General features: G+C 42.6%; 1 protein-coding gene across 1 annotated transcript in view; it reads left to right on the forward strand.

The window, feature by feature from the left end:
• Fim (plastin-2 fimbrin) overlaps window positions 1-17,124 on the forward strand; it is a 109,764-nt gene extending 92,640 nt beyond the window's left edge. Inside the window, exons 6-11 of the mRNA XM_080267821.1 lie at window positions 728-833; window positions 8,110-8,326; window positions 10,636-10,774; window positions 13,539-13,678; window positions 15,834-16,087; window positions 16,688-17,124. Of these exons, the coding sequence (XP_080123947.1) occupies window positions 728-833; window positions 8,110-8,326; window positions 10,636-10,774; window positions 13,539-13,678; window positions 15,834-16,087; window positions 16,688-16,858 (1,027 nt within the window). The 3' untranslated portion in view covers window positions 16,859-17,124. The remainder of the gene's footprint in view (window positions 1-727; window positions 834-8,109; window positions 8,327-10,635; window positions 10,775-13,538; window positions 13,679-15,833; window positions 16,088-16,687) is intronic.
• The last annotated feature ends 980 nt before the right edge of the window (window positions 17,125-18,104 follow it).

An 18,104-nucleotide genomic window follows, 5' to 3' on the forward strand; every position in this document is an offset into this window, starting at 1 on the left:
GAGTGCCATTCTAGTTGCCTCTGTTGACAGTGAAGGGGCTCATTCTGAGTGCCATTCTAGTTGCTTCTATTGACAGTGAAGGGGCTCATTCTCTGCATGGAATGGTAGTTAGATGGTGTGTGTGAGAAGTGTGATGCTCTGTGGTAGTCGTTGCTCTAACCCAGTCTGGCTGGCTGAGCGGACCCACTCATCACAGTTCACCGGTGGCAGACAGCACATTGCCAGTGTTGGAACAGGGTCCTTCCATTGTGGTGAGATGCAGGGAAAACGTAGGAGGCACAGCCCCAAGAGGATGAGTTGTGTCCATATAAGAAGTATACATGAGCAGTAGTCTCATCCCAGACAGTGACTATTGGTAAATGGAGTTGAGTTCCCTGCCTAGGAGTGTTGAGCAAGGTCAGCCTTGACCCCACACCACTCTCATGGTAGTACCTCCTGGGACAATGGCAACCACCCACCTACTACCTTGTTGGTGGTGTAATGGGTGCCACACCTTTGCCAAAAGGTGACCCAGCTGCAAGACAGGGATGTCCATCTGCCTTGAGCTGGATACATGTTCTGGCCACATACCCGCATACTGTGTTGTAGTACAGTAGCCTAGCTACTGTACTACCAGCACCTTGACAAGGGTTATGTGGGAATAGCTGTTACTTTTTTCCCTTCTAAATCAAGCTTGAAATAGCTCTACTTTTTCCTGCTCTCTCTCAGACCCATATCTTTGTTTCAGACGGTGCACCAACTTCATGAGTGACATCAAGGACTCCGAGATCTACTCACACCTCCTTAAACAGATCGCACCAAACGACGCCGGAGTGAACATGGATGCTCTTACCGTATGTATACCTTTTGGGGGAGCTTCGTGCACAGAAAGTCTTTGGTGTATGTCACTTTCACTCCAGTGATATATTTAGATTATTTTATTCATCTTTAGAGAGCCCCTCATGGGACCCAAGAACCTGGGATTGGCTTCGGTTCCCCGGGCAAGTACCACATCTCTCAACACAACACATACAACAACACTGTTTTTTCTACATGGAAAAATGACTCCATTGGTCATTTCTTGAAGACTTCTTCTAGCCAGTAACACTGAAAGCAATCCAGGATCCATCAACAAATACTTAAGTCCAACATGCACAAAACCCATTACTTCGAGTCAACAGACAAAGGATTCAGTTCAGTGCAATTCCTGCAAGAACTGGACCCATTTCACCTGCACAACACTTGCATCCAGAGACCATTACACAAACACCTGGACCTGTTCCTTATGCTCCTTCCCCCCACCCACAAACCCCCCAACCAGCCTCTCTCTTACTTCCTCCACACCTCCTCGGCCTAACCCACTGATACTTCCCACACCATCCAATCCCCCAGCCCCTCCCATTCTACCCCACTCTAATCCACCCCAACCCTTATCTCTGTCACAACTTTCTCCTACCCCATCCCTCTCCACCCACACCTACACCTCCTCCCCGTGCTGCAGCACCCAACACACTTCGTACACACAACATTATCATTCTTCAAATACACATAGATGGCATAAATACCAAAAAACAACTCATACAATTCATCAAACAACCAAACATACACATTGCCATCTTACGAGAAACTAAACCCTGCAGAACACAAAAAGCACCTACATTTCATAATTTCACCACCATCAGACAAGACTGGGCCGATGGCGGTGGTGGTGGACTAATCTCCCTGGTACACAAATCCATCAACTTTTCAGATACTAGTGCACACACAAAGTCACTTCTCCCCCCCTATGACACCACAACAGAAATACAATCAATTAAAATACACACTGGCAACAAATCACACATAACAATTGCCAATACATGCATTCCCCCCCCCCCCAGTCAACCCCCACAATACTACACAGTTACTCTCCTCAAATACACCACATCACTAACATACCCAACATCATCCTGGGTGGTGATTTCAACGCCAAGGCATCAGCCTGGCACGTCAACAACCCTGACACAGACAGAGGGCTGGTACTACAATCACAAACAGATAATCTTTTCATCCTCAACAATCTCCATCAACATACCCATATCCCACACCAAGCCCTCTTCCTCCCATCATCCCCAGACATCACCTTATGCTCCCCAAACCTCACCCCACAACATCCTAGAGAGTGGCCAAAACCCTTGGTTATGACCAGCTCCCTATCATCATCACTACCAAAACCAGAACCACCCCAGCTGACCACAGACACACATACACTAATTATAAGATAGGAAACTGGGAGCCCTTCACAACTGAAACAAAACAACAGCCAGAAACATTAAACAGTACACCCATTACAAACATCACCACTGCTGTGCACACTTTCAATACGATTATTCAAAATGCGGACAAAAGACACATCCCTAGAGGCAACAGAAAGAGACACAACCCCAACTTCACACCAAAAATTCAAGGCCTCATCAGTCAACGCAACACACTACAACACTCCCCGACACGCCATACACAAGACATCGTACGACAAATACAAGAACTCAACACTCATATAAAAAATAAAATATCAGAACAGCATACTCTAAATTTGAATAATTATCTCCAAACACTTGATCACAAAACAAACACCAGCAAATTCTACAAACACAGCATCACACTCCAACAGCAACACTGCACATGCTGCCATCACAACAACAGACAACATACCCTCAAACAAACAACAAGCAAACACTTTCATCAATCACCTTTCACACGTCAGCCATCTAAACTATCACGACAACCGACGTGTCATCCAACGCAAGACACAGTTTCCCACAGAGCACCCTTCACATACAACCAGACGAAGCACATCATTAGCAACCTTAAGCACTCATCTTCCTGTGGCCCAGACATACACCTCAAATATCGTGTACTACAAGGCAGACAAGCACTCACCAGCAGATCAAACTATAGCTACTCACACAACTTAACACCCAACATCTGGTAGCATGGTACTATACTATCAACATTATCCCCAAACCCAACAAAGACCCCACATTACCTTCCTTACAGCGCTTCATCACTCTTCTCTGCACCCCCTCCAAAGTCGCTGAATGACGGGTAATATAATTAGTTACACCTCACATCCTCCTAGCCCCATCATAACATGGTTTTAGGCTGCTACACTTCACAAACACTCTTCTTACAGCCCTTACACAGAGAGTTTTTGATGGCATCAATTCAGCTGGGCCACCACACAGAACACTCCTAGTCACACTAGACATTAGCAATGCTTTTGATGCCATCCCCTGCCACAACCTCACAAACAAAATATTCAGCACATCCATGCACAAAAACACAAAAAAGATGGCTGGCAAACTATTTAGCAAGCAGGTACACGCATGCAACGTTTGCCAGTCAGTCATCAAACATCAGAAACTTCACGATCGGCGTCCCCCAAGGATTTGTTTTGTCCCTTACTCTTTTTAACCTATACATGCATGACATACCCACACACCACAAATACACACAGCTACCTATGGAGACGACATAACACTCACATGTACACACCAAAATGCAAACACAGCTGCACACATCCTCCAGCCTTACCTCAACACACTACATGAATGGTTCACCACAAACAGACTCACAATAGCCCCAGCCAAATCTACAGTGACCCTTCTCACAAACTGGACAGCAGAACATATTCACATTCACTATAAACAACACTCCCCCCCCCACACACACACACAAAATCCTTGGTGTAATATACATCAGTGTTATTTAAACAACACACCACAAACATTAAAAATAAATTAACAACAAGACTCAACATCCTAAGGTCATTTGCCCATACAACATTTGGTCACAACAAAGAAACCACCACCACAGTATACGAACAATATATACATTTAGTGATGAATTATGCAAGCACTGCTTGGGCTTCTAACCTCACTAAAACACACTACAACACTCTACAGACCATACAAAACAGGCCCTAAGAACACTATGACACTCTACAGACCATACAAAACAGGCCCTAAGAACAATCACAGGCTGCATAGCTACTGCACCTACAGACCACCTACACCAAGAAACCTGTCTACTATCTATCTACTGCCAGACGCCATAATCCGATGAGGGATGGCCATTTGACTTTGAGTTATTTGTTTTACAGGGAGGGGCACCCACCAACCCACTTGCTGACACGTAGGGAGCAAGTATGGTTTGGTTATATGGTTACCATCCAGCATTGTAAATGGTTTCTTGGCTTACAGGAAACCATTTGGCTTGTCACTCAATGTAAAGCCACCTGTAAAGGAAAGAAAAGCCATAAGAAGTGACAAGAAAGATGGGAGAAATAGGAAGAGAGGAGGGCAGGCACAGAAAAAGAATTATAAAGGCTAAGGAAGAAGTAGGCAGCACTACATCAAGTGAGTGGATGATGGTCGCCACCACCTACCACTAACCAAAGTCGTCAGTCAAGGATCATCTAGACATGAGGCACACAAATTCTTGCCGCAGCCTCCACAAACCCACACCATCCACTGCACTACATGGCAGCACATCCGCACACACCAAGGAACATCAAAACAATACCCAGCACACACTGTCATACACAAATATAGTCATTTCGCCCACCTTGCCCACCTCAAACCAGCTTCCAGAAGCGTATCCATGCTCAGATCACTCACTGCTCCATTCAGTCACTCAAAGACAACAGACAGCTGCATGCACGGCTTCCTGATATCCACCCTTCTGAATCCTACTTCCCTCGTGAGGATAGGGTCCACCTGGCCAGGCTGACATGTGGGCGTCATCCAGCCCTCTTGAGTTATCAGAAGAGGTTGGATGACTCCATCACTGATGCCTGTCCAGGGTGCATCACAGCATCCCATACTATTAAGCACATTATGGAAGACTGCATTGCACAATATCGCCTGTGCCAACAACACAGTATACGCTCTTTGAGAGCTCTGTGGGAAAGCCCAGTCTTGGCCATAGCCTTCCCTAGAGTCTCGAGCCTGTTCAGCCAGACTGCCTAGGGAACAACTACTACTACTGAAAGAGTTTGATATAGCCTTCACTAATCCCTTCACATCACAAGTAGCAGTGCGCCCTAAGTGAAAAAATCATCAGGAGACAACCAGAATTACAAAAATATTTCACCTTTTGAAAAATGGTGAATGAACTCAAATACTTCAATGATTAAAGATGTTGAATGAACTAAAACACTTCACCTGCTCAAGGATGTTAAGTTCTCTCTCTCTCTCTCTCTCTCTCTCTCTCTCTCTCACACACACACACACACACACACACACACACACACACACACACACACACAGGAAAAAGAGATTTGCTGTGGAATAGATACAGAGGACACAATAGTGAGAGGGCATATAATAATTATAAACAGGCATGAAATGATTATACAAAGATAAGGAGGGAGGCCCAGAGACAGTTTGAGGAAGACATTATAAATAAAAGTAGAGATCAACCTAGGCTATTTGACAGCTATATCTGAAGCAAAACCAAAGTTAAGGATAAAATATGGTCCATTATGGACAAGTGGATCATCTACAGTATACACAAGAGAAAGATATTTGTGAAGCACTAAATAAAAACTTCCCATCAGTTTTTACAAAAGCAAATAATTTTGAAAGAGTTGATATGGAACATATATTGTACATATATCAGAAAAAGAAGTACTGAAAGAGTTAAGTAAATTAGACAAAGGAAAAGCATATGGTCCTGATGAAATTTCAGGTTGGGTGCAACATTAATGTGCAAAAGAGTTAAGTAGACCATTGTATTTAATATTCAAGGAGTCCATAGGTCAAGGTAAACTACCTGCTATTTGGAAGAATGCAAATATTCCCTTACTCAAGAAAGGGAATAGACAGAATCACTCAACTACTGACCAGTATCACTGACCAGTGTTGTAAGGTACTAGAAAATCTGATAAGAAAAGTTTGGGTAAACCATCTAGAAGAACACATTATGTTAACAGAAAGGCAGTTCAGTTTTAGAAAGGGAAAATCATGTGTTACTAATCTATTAAGCTACTATGACAGAGTTACAGAAACATTACAGGAAAGAGAAGGATGGGTGAACAGTATCTGTTTAGATTTTAAGAAAGCATTTGACAGAGTACCGCACAAAAGACTTTCACGGAAACTGTACCATCAAGGAGGTATCCAAGGCAACCAGTACTGTTGGATGCAGCATTTTCCCAGAAAAAGGGAAATGAGAAGAGTACTATGGGGAAATTACTAATCATGGAAGGAAGTGACTAGTGGAGTTCCACAGGGCTCATTGCTGGCACCAATTATATTTTTAATATATATAAATGACACAGACAGTAACACTGGAAATGGAAGCTATGTAAATATGTTTGTGGATGATGCAAAAATACGAAGGAAAATTACTAAATGATTCTTGCAAAGAGCTACAAGAATTAAATAAGCTTCATGAATGGAGCAGTAAATGACAAATGGAATGTAATGTGGATAAGTGTCATGTAATTAAGTCTGGTAAAAGTGTAAAAAAGTCCAGATTGGGATTATAAGTTGGGAAGATCAACCCAACACATATTAGAAAGGGAGAAGGACCTAGGATTGATTATCAGCAACAGACTATCTCCGGCTGACCACAGCAGTGAGAAGGTACATAACATGTATACACTTCTTGCTAATATGAGTATAGTATTCACATATATAAAGGAAGACATGCTGAGAAAGATAATAAACATCATTCATCAGACCAATGCTGGAGTATGCATCAATAGTCTGGAATCCTCATCTCAATAAACACATATATAAGATTGCAAAAGTACAAAGGGCAGCTACAAGATGGGTACCAAGCTTAAGGGATCTAAGCTACAAAGAAAGGCTGGAAAAACTGAATCTACCAACACTACAGGAGAGAAGGAAAAGAGGAGACAAGATTATGCTATATAAATGCATCTCAGGGAAAGAGAAAATAGACATAAATGAATATATAACCTATGGGGAAGCATCAGCAAGAGGACACTGCAAAAAACTACATAAAAAGAGAGGCGATAAAGACGTAAGGAAATTCAGTTTCCCAAATAGGGGAACTGATCAGTGGAATGCACTGCCGAATGAAATATGGTAGTGTGTGCCAGAACTATTCATATATTTAAGGATATGTATGATAAAAATGGTTTAATACATGGGAGAGTACAAGCTTGACTCATTCCTGTAAAGATACAATTAGGTAAGAACACACACACACACACACACACACACACACACACACACACACACACACACACACACACACACACACACACACACACACACACACACACACACACACACACACACACACACACACACACACACACACACACACACACACACACACACACACACACACACACACACACACACACACACACACACACACACACACACACACACACACACACACACACACACACACACACACACACACACACACACACACACACACACACACACACACACACACACACACACACACACACACACACACACACACACACACACACACACACACACACACACACACACACACACACACACACACACACACACACACACACACACACACACACACACACACACACACACACACACACACACACACACACACACACACACACACACACACACACACACACACACACACACACACACACACACACACACACACACACACACACACACACACACACACACACACACACACACACACACACACACACACACACACACACACACACACACACACACACACACATCCTGTTAAAGTTCCATTGCAACCAATTAACCTTGCCAGAATCGCAATAACACTTTTATGGAAAAATGTGTTTGGAACACATCAGTGACATCATGACAGTAAAACTACTTGGGGAATACTGTACCTTGAAGGGGGTAGTATTGAACTGAATTTCTTTTTTTATTACAGTTTATTTACGATGGCTAAGTGTCATATCTTGTATTATGTGCCTGTGACAGTTACTAAATGTCAGTCTCTTATCCATATATGATCTGGACTACAGTAACCTAGCCTCAGGCCTCCCTGTACTTCAATATAAGATAGGATGTTATTGGTTTACCCTATTCAGTTACTAACTTTAATTCCTCCTCAACTGCACAGGAACATGACTTGATCGCACGTGCAGAGATCATGTTGCAACAGGCAGAGAAACTGGGTTGCCGCAGCTTCCTCACCCCTCAGGATGTGGTAGAGGGTGTTTACAAGCTAAACGTTGCCTTTGTGGCCAACCTCTTCAACAACCACCCCGGTCTTGACAAACCTGACAACATCGACTTTGAGGCACTTGACCATATTGAGGAGACCAGGGAGGAGAAGAGTGAGTTGTGCCGCTGTTTAATCAGTATATCAACCAGTCATATTGTCTGGCCCTGTTTATTTTATTTTTCTCCCTCTATGTACATCTCTGTATCCATCAATCAGTTTTTCTTTTCATCAATATGTGTGTGTGTCAGTCCATCATATTGTATTGTATCAATTATAAAGGCTCCACCATGCTTGCTGCATTGGCCTTGGTCATCCAGTGGTGGCTCTCCATGCTGCTTGATCTCTGGCAGCCTCCACCATATTGTATTGTATCATTTATAAAGTCTCCACCATGCTTGCTGCATTGGCCTTGGTCGTCTAGTGATGGCTCTCCATGCTGCTTGATCTCTGGCAGCCTCCTATTCAGTCCCTTATCCGAAAAGTCACACTCTTTGACCTTGTCCCAGGTCTTTTTTGGTCAGTCTCTCACAACCCTACCCATGACGTTCACACCTCTCATCATCTATACCCAATTGTCATCCTTCATCCTCACAATATGCCCAACCTATCTCAGTCTAGCTTACCACTCCTTATCACAACACCAATATATTCAAGTGCCATCCTTCCTCTCAACTCTTCAGTCTCATTCCTTCCCCCATCCCTCACCCAGGCCTCTCATTCAAAGATGCATTACACATCCATCCAATCATCGTCATTTTTGTACATCTGAACCTATGAATATTGAGGAATACAGTGGGTTCAGCTAATTCTTATTTCTCATATATTCTTGGATCAGCACCTAATTTCCTGATGCAACTCATCCCATTTATTATTGAAAAATAGGGTAAATGATGGTAAGGATGACATTCTGTCCACTGTAATTCCTTGTTATAAGGTGCCATATTTGATATGTTTAAGTCAGTGGTAGATTGCAGAAAATTGATCATTAAAGTTTAATTGCTAACTATAAAGCTGATTTGTCAGTTACCCCATTTTTAGTACCAGTTACACATACAGTATTTGGAAAAAGTTGTTTAATTTTTTAACATATCCCTGACCTGTTGAGGACTGTCTGTACTGTATTTTCTGCTTAACCATTTGTGTTTGTCTGTTTTCTTTGTGTTTATATCTGATTACATCTCATTCCATCCGTTAGTCCATCTGTTATGCATATGTCTACCAAGGCTACCCACTTTCTCACGATACTTTCATAAAGGAAGTGGAGAGATGGATACTGCCCCTCCCCCCCCTTTCTTCCTCTTGTTGCCTTCACCCCTCCTTCCTGTCTCACCAGCTCCCCCCTTTTTCATCACAGTTTCTCACATTTCTTCACACTACCACTCACTGTTTCAGTTGCTTTCACATCCTGAAACACACCAACACTGTCTCTCATTTCCCCATTTTCATTATGTTGGGGTGAATTGAATGAATCATGACCACTGTGAAATATTATCAGACCACTGAAATGCTGCCTGTTTTAACTCCTTGAATCTAGATGACATCCAGTTTAGCTTACTCTTTCTGTTACCAGACAAATTTTACTCAGTTCAGGAAAGGCCTCTTGAAATGAAGGGGTTAAGACTATGACAAACCATTTAGTTCAAAAGTCTGCTCTGCAGTAAACAAATTTTTCAGGAGACAGCAAGAATAATACAAAAGAAACATCCTTGAGCTCAGCACTACCATCATAAAAACTCCTGACGGCACCTAGCAGCTTACCATCTACACCATACATGTGCAAAACCTTCCACAGTCTTTCTCTGTCTACTTTGTTGTATGGTTTTTCCAGATCCATGAATGCCACATACACTTTATAGTCCTCCCAAGCCTTGTCCATTATCTGTCTTACTGCAAATATTTAATCCACACATCCTCCGCCACTCCTAAAGCCACCATATTCATCACTCACTAGGACTTCTGATTTCTCTTTTACTTTCTCTGTAATAATTCTTCCATATACAGTATCTTCCCTACCACACTCAGTAAACTTATGCCACAATAATTCTTGCACTCACTTTGCTCACCTTCATTTTTGTACAGGGATACAGTCACAGCCTTTTTCCACTGCTGGCACAGTTTCAATCATCCATGCCTTCTTACAGACCTCCAACAAGCACTTCATTCCACTCTCTCCACTACACTTAATCATCTCTGCATACCTCTCATCAACCCCAGCTGCTTTCCCTTTTTTCAGCCGCTTCACAGCATTCTTCATCTGTGTGAGTTCACGTTTCCTGGCACTGCATTCCTTCTCTGCACACCCCCACCAATCATGTATAATAAAAATAATAATAATAATAATAATAAACATTCTCGAAGTGGAGGGTTTAATTGAAAACCATAAATGAGAACTAACAATAACCTGCTTTTCCTGTGTGCCAGCATACCGCAACTGGATGAACAGCATGGGCGTCAATCCACACGTCAACTGGCTCTACTCTGACCTGGCTGACGGTATCATCATCTTCCAGCTCTATGACATCATCCGTCCGGGTGTGGTTGACTGGAAGCGCGTTCATACGTGAGTTGATGCAGTCCCACTGTGTGTGTGTGTGTGTGTGTGTGTGTGTGTGTGTGTGTGTGTGTGTGTGTGTGTGTGCATATATTTTTTTTCCTGGCTCTCCTTATCCTTAGGCACAATAAAAGGTCAGGATGATGATGTTTGTACTTTAAATGAATGCTTAATAAGCATCTATTCGTTTTGTTTTGTTTTTGAAGGCTCCAACATGCTTGCATATGTCAGCCTTGGTCACCTAATGGTGGCTTTCCATGCTGCTCGATCTCTGGCAACCTCCCTGTTCAGTCCTTTAACGCTGAGGTCACACTTAATGATCTTGTCCCAGATCTGTTTTTGGTCTACCCCTTGCAACCCCACTCCTAATGTTAACGCTTCTCACTTTCTGCACTCAGTTATCATCCTCCATCCTCTCCACATGGCCAAACCACCTCAATCTACCTCTCCTCATCACAACACCAATACACTCCAGTCCCATCCTACCTTTCAACTCTTCCATCATAAGCCTATTTCCCCCAGGCCTTGCACTCAGGGACACACTGCACATCCACCTGATCATTGTCATTTCTGTACATCTGAGCCTGTGAATATCCTCTTCCTTTATTGCCCAGGTCTTACTGCCAGACAACACTACACTCTTAACACATGCTGCATACAAAGATTCCTTGGCATGTAGGGAGAGCCCTCTCAATATCAGGAGAAGCAACAGCTCCCTGAACTTTTCCAACCACTCCTCACCCTAGCCACAGAGCTAGCTCCGGCCCCACCTCCAACACATAACATGTCTCCCAATTAACAACACTCTTACACACTCAAGACACTCACCAGCAAGTTCAATCCTTTCACACCTGACAATCTCCACCTGCTCTCCCTGACATGAGGCACACATAAAATCAGCACTTTCTCACAGTCTGCCTCTAATACCACTACATATCTTATGCACCCACTATCACAAAGACTGCGCAAGATGGAATTACTTCCCACGCTCTTGTGGCAAATTGCACATGGCCACTCTCCCTCTTCTTTGACTGTACTGCCACCAGCTCTAGATATCATCACTTTTGTTTTATCTGCATTTACTCTTGAGCCCTTGTGCCCCATATCATGTCTCCATTTCCTAAATCTTTCCTCTGCCTCCCTTTCATTTTCTGCAGTCAACACCAAATCATCAGCATACAACATCTCCCACAGGAGTCCATTTCTAAAGTCACGTGAGAGGGCTTCAAGTACCATGATAAACATGGGACTCAAAACTAACCCCTGATGCACACCAACATTCATGGACAACTCATCACTTAAAGCTCCATTCACTCTTACCTGGGTGTGAGCACCCACATACATGGCCATAACCACCGTAACCAGCCACTCCTCAATCCCAAGCTTTCTCATTCCCCACTTCACCACCTCTCTAGGGACTTTGTCAAAGACCTTCTAATCAACAAAAACAAAGTACGGTTTCCTTTTCTTTCCTATATATTTTTCCTGAAGCTGTCGAGCAATGAATATGGCATCAGTGGTCCCCCTGCCTGGCATAAACCTTAACTGCATCTCATCAGTATTTACCCTTTCTTTAATCATACCTTCTAGTACTCTCTCCACTCCATCATTATCTGATCTAAAAGCTTTATACCTCTATAATATCCTCATTTCAGGGCATCACCCTTCCCCTTTTTCACATTTACAATTACAGTCTTCAGCCAATCATCTGGGACAACACACTCATATGAGTAGATAAATATGAGTAGAGTGGTGGATGAACAGGGAGCTGTTGACAGAGGCATTAATGAACAGTACAGAACCCTCAAGTACAACCTCTTGAGAATTATTGATGCAGTATTTATCAGGTCAGTGACTAACCTCACACCAACATTTCAGCAGTCACTCCAGACACACCTGCTGTCTTCCCCACCTTGCATGCTGCCTAGTGCCTCACTCACAGTAGCAGCATCAAAGGACAAGTGCAAAACACTGGGTCTGCTGGCTCCAAACCTTCCCTGTCTCAGTCAAACTCCTCATTCAACAGCAGGTTATAATGCTGTCTCCATGAATCTTTCATACCTCCACTGTTCACCACTACCCTTACTTTATCATTCTTCACACACTGCTCACCTATAATATCGTAATTCTTCCTCTTCACCTGATTTGCCACCTTAAATATCATTTTCTTCCTTTCCACACGATTTAGATTATCAAGCAAAAGTCTCTGTGACTCAGACTTCACCCTGTATACCTCTCTTCTAGCCCTACGCATGGCAGCCAAGTATTCCTCTTTGTTACCACCCTTCTTCTGTTCCCAGAGAAGCCTTCTTTTCTCCTTAACCGCAGCTTCTACACCCCTCATCCCACCACCAAGTTACTTTATGTCTTGGTGGGCCTCTTGTCCAGCCACATACTGCATCAATAAATCTCAAGAGTTTGTTCTTGAGGGTTCTGTACTGTTCATTAATGCCTCTGTCAACGGCTCTCTGTTCAGCCACCACTCTACTTATCTCGCTATAGAAAGCATCCCTTACCAAGCCACTCTCGGTTTAGAAACATTAGCCAGCAGTCAGAAATGGTGAAATATTTGGTAAAATTTTGTCCCTGACTGTACAATAACTATGTCAAGTGTGGTTATTAATGTGTACCGTCCATCCATATAATATCCAGTAATTTACAGTACTGCCTTATCAGGAGTATATGAGCCACATTTTAAATTTTGGGGTAGTTGACAGGCATTAATCTAAGCCTCCATTTGTTTTCATGCATACTTTTCTCCTTGTTTGTACAGTAAATTCAGCAAGCTCAAGAAGTTCATGGAAAAGCTAGAGAACTGCAACTATGCTGTGGAACTTGGAAAACAACTCAAATTCAGTCTGGTGGGCATCGCAGGGCAGGACCTGGCAGAAGGCAACCCGACCCTCACCCTTGGTCAGTACTTAAGATTTAAGTTTTTCATCATAAATGCACTACTAACATTTACAGAGAAAGCCACTCCCAGAGTGAATGGATTCATTGGATGGTAACAAGATTACGAAAGATATGATTTCTTTTGTCCTGAGAGGGATAGTAGAGAGCAAAAATATTTGACAAACAGAGGAACAGAAACGGGAAAGGAGACATAGAGGTGGTCATGGCATTGAAGTGGAGTTGACGCTGAAGTGGTCTTTGTATAGAAGTGATTTTAGTGTTGAAGTGGTTTTGGCAATGACGTGGTCTAGCCAACGAAGTGGTCTTTGCACTGAAGTGGTCTTGACGTTGAAGTGATCTTAGCAGAGGAGTGGTACATCACTTAATTTAAAGCAAAGGAACAGGGACAGGAAAGTAGATACAGAAATTACCTTGGCCTTGAAGTGGAGTAGGTGTTGAGTGGTCTTTGCATAGAAGTGAGTGGTACATCACTTAATTTAAAGCAAAGGAACAGGGACAGGAAAGTAGATACAGAAATTACCTTGGCCTTGAAGTGGAGTAGGTGTTGAGTGGTCTTTGCATAGAAGTGGTCTTGGTGTTGAAGTGGTCTTGGCATAGAAGTGGTCTAGATGATGAAGTGGTCTTGGTGTTTTAAATGATCATGGCACTGAAGTGGTCTTAGTGTAGAAGTGGGCTTGGTGATGAAGTGACTTGGCGATGAACCAGCTTGACTATGAAGTGGCTTGATGAGGAAGTGGCCCAGTGAGGAAGTGGCTTAATTAATCAGTTGGCTGAAAGGCATGATCCAGGAAGGAAGGAAGGAAGGAAGGGTCAGTGTCAGTGGATGGTCCTTAATTTATTCATGCCATGAAACCAAGCATCTAACCTGACAGAAGTGGAGGGGAAAAAAGTCCGGAAGAAACATGGAAATATCAAGAATAGAAGTAGGACACAAGAGAAGACAGTAAAGAGAGAAAGACTAGAGACAAAAAGGCCCCTTTTAGTTGCATCTCACAACAAGCAGGATACTGAGGAGGTATTCTTTCCCCTCCTTCCCATAGGGAATTATAGTACTTATAGTATGAAGTGCATAAGTCTCATACTTAACTCGCCCCATCCCGACTGATTTTCCACCGCTGACTCCCCCCAATCCCGACCAATTTTGGAAAAAAAAATTTTGGCTCAAACCTCTGCTTTTGGTGAGAAACATCGAAAATTCACGAGTTCTGTGGTAGGGTAACTATTCCACACCACTCATAAACGGTATTTATTTATTTATTTCGTACGAATTTATATGTAGTATGAGAGTATATTGGTTCTCAAACAGTAATATAGGCAATATAAGCATTGTTTCACTCATTAACACATCAACATACCTGACCTTTTTTGGCGACATTACCTGATCATCATTTCTGACTGTTTCTTCCTCTAATGCTACGTAAACTTTGTCCTCCACATTGTCATCAATTGAGGAATCACTCTGGCCCTGAATGTCTCTATTGGCCGGGTCACTGGTAACAGGTGAATTGCTGAGACAGTGGCATGCCGGGGGGGGGGGGGTCATGCAGGGTAAGGCATTGTCCCTGCCTGGCATCTTGTAGAGGAAGGTGTCCCGTGTATATGTACCAAAAATCATGCGCGAAAATTGAAAATTGTGCAAATTATGAACCTTGCAATTGTGCGACGTACTGGTACGTCAATGGGTCTAGCTGTGACAAAACGTTGCGACGTACTCATACGTCGATGGGATGCCTCGGGTTAAGTCTACAGTTGTACGTTATACCATCCCATCCTCAGAGTTGCTCTTATTTTTTGTCTTTCATCCATTGTTCAGTATTACCCCATTGGGAATATTAAGGTCCAGTATTAGGTTGCTTAGTTCATACATTTAACCACTTACATCAGTGATGTATTCTCTGTTCTGGTATTACTACCCAAATATGATTTTATTGAGCCTTGGAGAAACATTTTAAAGTAGAGGAGTTAGATACAGTCATTAACAGACATCTGACCTTTTAAAGTAGAGAAGTTAGATACAGCCTTGATTAATAGACATCTGACCTAAACTGGATAAAATTGTTTAGTGGTAATGAGAATACCAGTAAAGTAGACAAATATGCTGTCAGTTTGAAGGGGTTAAGACAAAGGTGAACAGTCATTTTTGTTTCCTCCACAGCACTGATCTGGCAGTTGATGCGAGCCTACACCCTCTCCATTCTAACTCAGTTGGCAGACTCTGGCAACCCAATAGTGGAGGCTGAGATCATCACTTGGGTAAATACCAAGCTGGCTGAAGCGGGCAAAAAGTCAGGCATCCGCAGCTTCCAGGATGCCAGTCTAAACAATGCTATGGCTGTCATCGATCTGGTGGATGCCATCAAACCTGGCACCATTAACTACGATGTTGTGAAGATGACCGGCGAGGAGGAGGTGAGAGAGAGAGAGAGAGAGAGAGAATTATAATTGGTAAAGGTTAATGATGGGAGTTAAGTACTAGTAGATGCACAGACAACTGTGGTTATACATAAAGGTAAATTCCCCACGCTGTTATTTGTATGCAGGAGACATAAGATGACTACAAGTGCTTTAATGGTGCTGGAGAGGGGCACTTTTATGCACTGGCATCAGTAACTGGGTGGCTGCACGGCCTAATTATACAGAAACCTTTCAGCTTCCTTCCTGTCCCTCAAATGGAAGTAGGGTTAGGATGATAATTATGACCATGTTAATGAGGAGCCAACTGGTTTCCTGTAACTCAAGAAAACCATTTAATGCACACTGGGTGGTAACCATATAGGGGTAATTAGCAGATGGATACCCATGGGTGGGGGTGATGTTTGGGATTTATTGCTCACATATAGTGCTGCTTATGAAGGAGTGACAGGGTATTGGCCATGAATGTCTGGACTAAGTAGTCTGTCCCCAGGCTTCTTTGTTTCTGATGGGGCAGTAAAGAACTAGAGAATCAACAGATAGACAAATTAATCTGTTTTATTGTGTTATATTACAGTTGTTGTTTTCTTCCCTCAGGATAATGTAGCCAATGCCAAATACGCAATCTCAATGGCACGGAAGATTGGTGCTCGCATCTATGCTCTGCCCGAGGACATCACAGAGGTCAAGCCCAAGATGATCATGACTGTGTTTGCCTGCCTCATGGCCCGCGACTACATACCCAACATGGATGCAAAGAAGAACTAAGATTTTGAGTCCGAGGAGAATGATATTTGAACAAACCAATGGAAATGGCTGTATGTTATGTGTGTGTATGTGAATGTATGTCTGTATGTGTGTGCTGGTGGTATTTGCATAAGTGATGTGTATAATGTTGATGCATTTTATAATCCATGTAGGGCTTTAAAGCTGCTGCAGTGTGATGGACGAAAGCTTTAGGTGTGGGGTGTCAGTTGAGCCCTGGGGGTTGTATTTTGGTGGCATAGGAGGCTTTGTAGTACCTCTTTAGCAGTTTATTCAACACATTAACCTCAGTATAGTCTTTTATGTATATCAACATTAAAATGATGTAGATACAGTAGTGTACAGGAGAATGATAAGGCATATTATAGAGTATATTGCTAAGGAAGAGGGACAGTGAAGCCTCCTGTGCCACCAAGAATATAATCCTAAGATTCACAGAATGTCAGTTCTCACACAGAGCTGCTTATTTGTGGGTCTGTTTGTGCTAGCCTCACCCATCTGGCTTAACTCTTACATAAATACTGTACTTTGCTACCGGGAGTATCTCAGAGCACCATTTTGCTATGATTAATTCGCACAATTTTTAGACAGTGATCTTTACATTATACGTGCAACCTGACATGAACAGTCTATAGCTGGGGAATGGATTTTTTTTTCCCTCCCCCACATGATTGGAGTGGAACGTAGATTTTATATGACATACAGTAGTTTAGTGCTAGAGGAGTGAGACGTAATGTGAGCAAGTGTCGGCACTTGTGGTGTTGATGCTAGAGGGATGTGTTAGCTAACTGCTCAGATGTATAGTGAGATGTGTATGTGTGAAGGAGAATTTTGGCCATGTGCATAGAACTAAAATTATGGAGGAGAAGGCAAGCTCCCATTTTTATTTTTAAGGACATGGAATGCTTATGGGTTTTAGAAATGATAAGCCTGCATCCCATATTATAAGGAGGATTGACACATTTAATCTTTGTCTTTTTCTTCAGAAATTATCATTAAAGTTCGTGGGTTTCCTTCACCTTCATGATTTATGTTTTGAGCATATGACCATGATGCACTTAAGTGTCAATCCTGTGGGTGTCATAGTAAGATATTTCTGGTATGGAATGAAGCTGTGTAAGTAGCTGCTTGTCACTAATGTTCCTACAGTACAGTAAGTCTTCATTATATGACACTTTTTTACATTTTATTTTTTAAGTCCACAGTAATTTAAGAAAAATTGCATCATAAAACCTCTAGTGCTACTAAT

Source organism: Coenobita brevimanus, chromosome 25 (assembly GCF_032717465.1).
Source record: "Coenobita brevimanus isolate Jiangsu-jjx chromosome 25, ASM3271746v2, whole genome shotgun sequence".
NCBI classification, from domain to species: domain Eukaryota; kingdom Metazoa; phylum Arthropoda; class Malacostraca; order Decapoda; family Coenobitidae; genus Coenobita; species Coenobita brevimanus.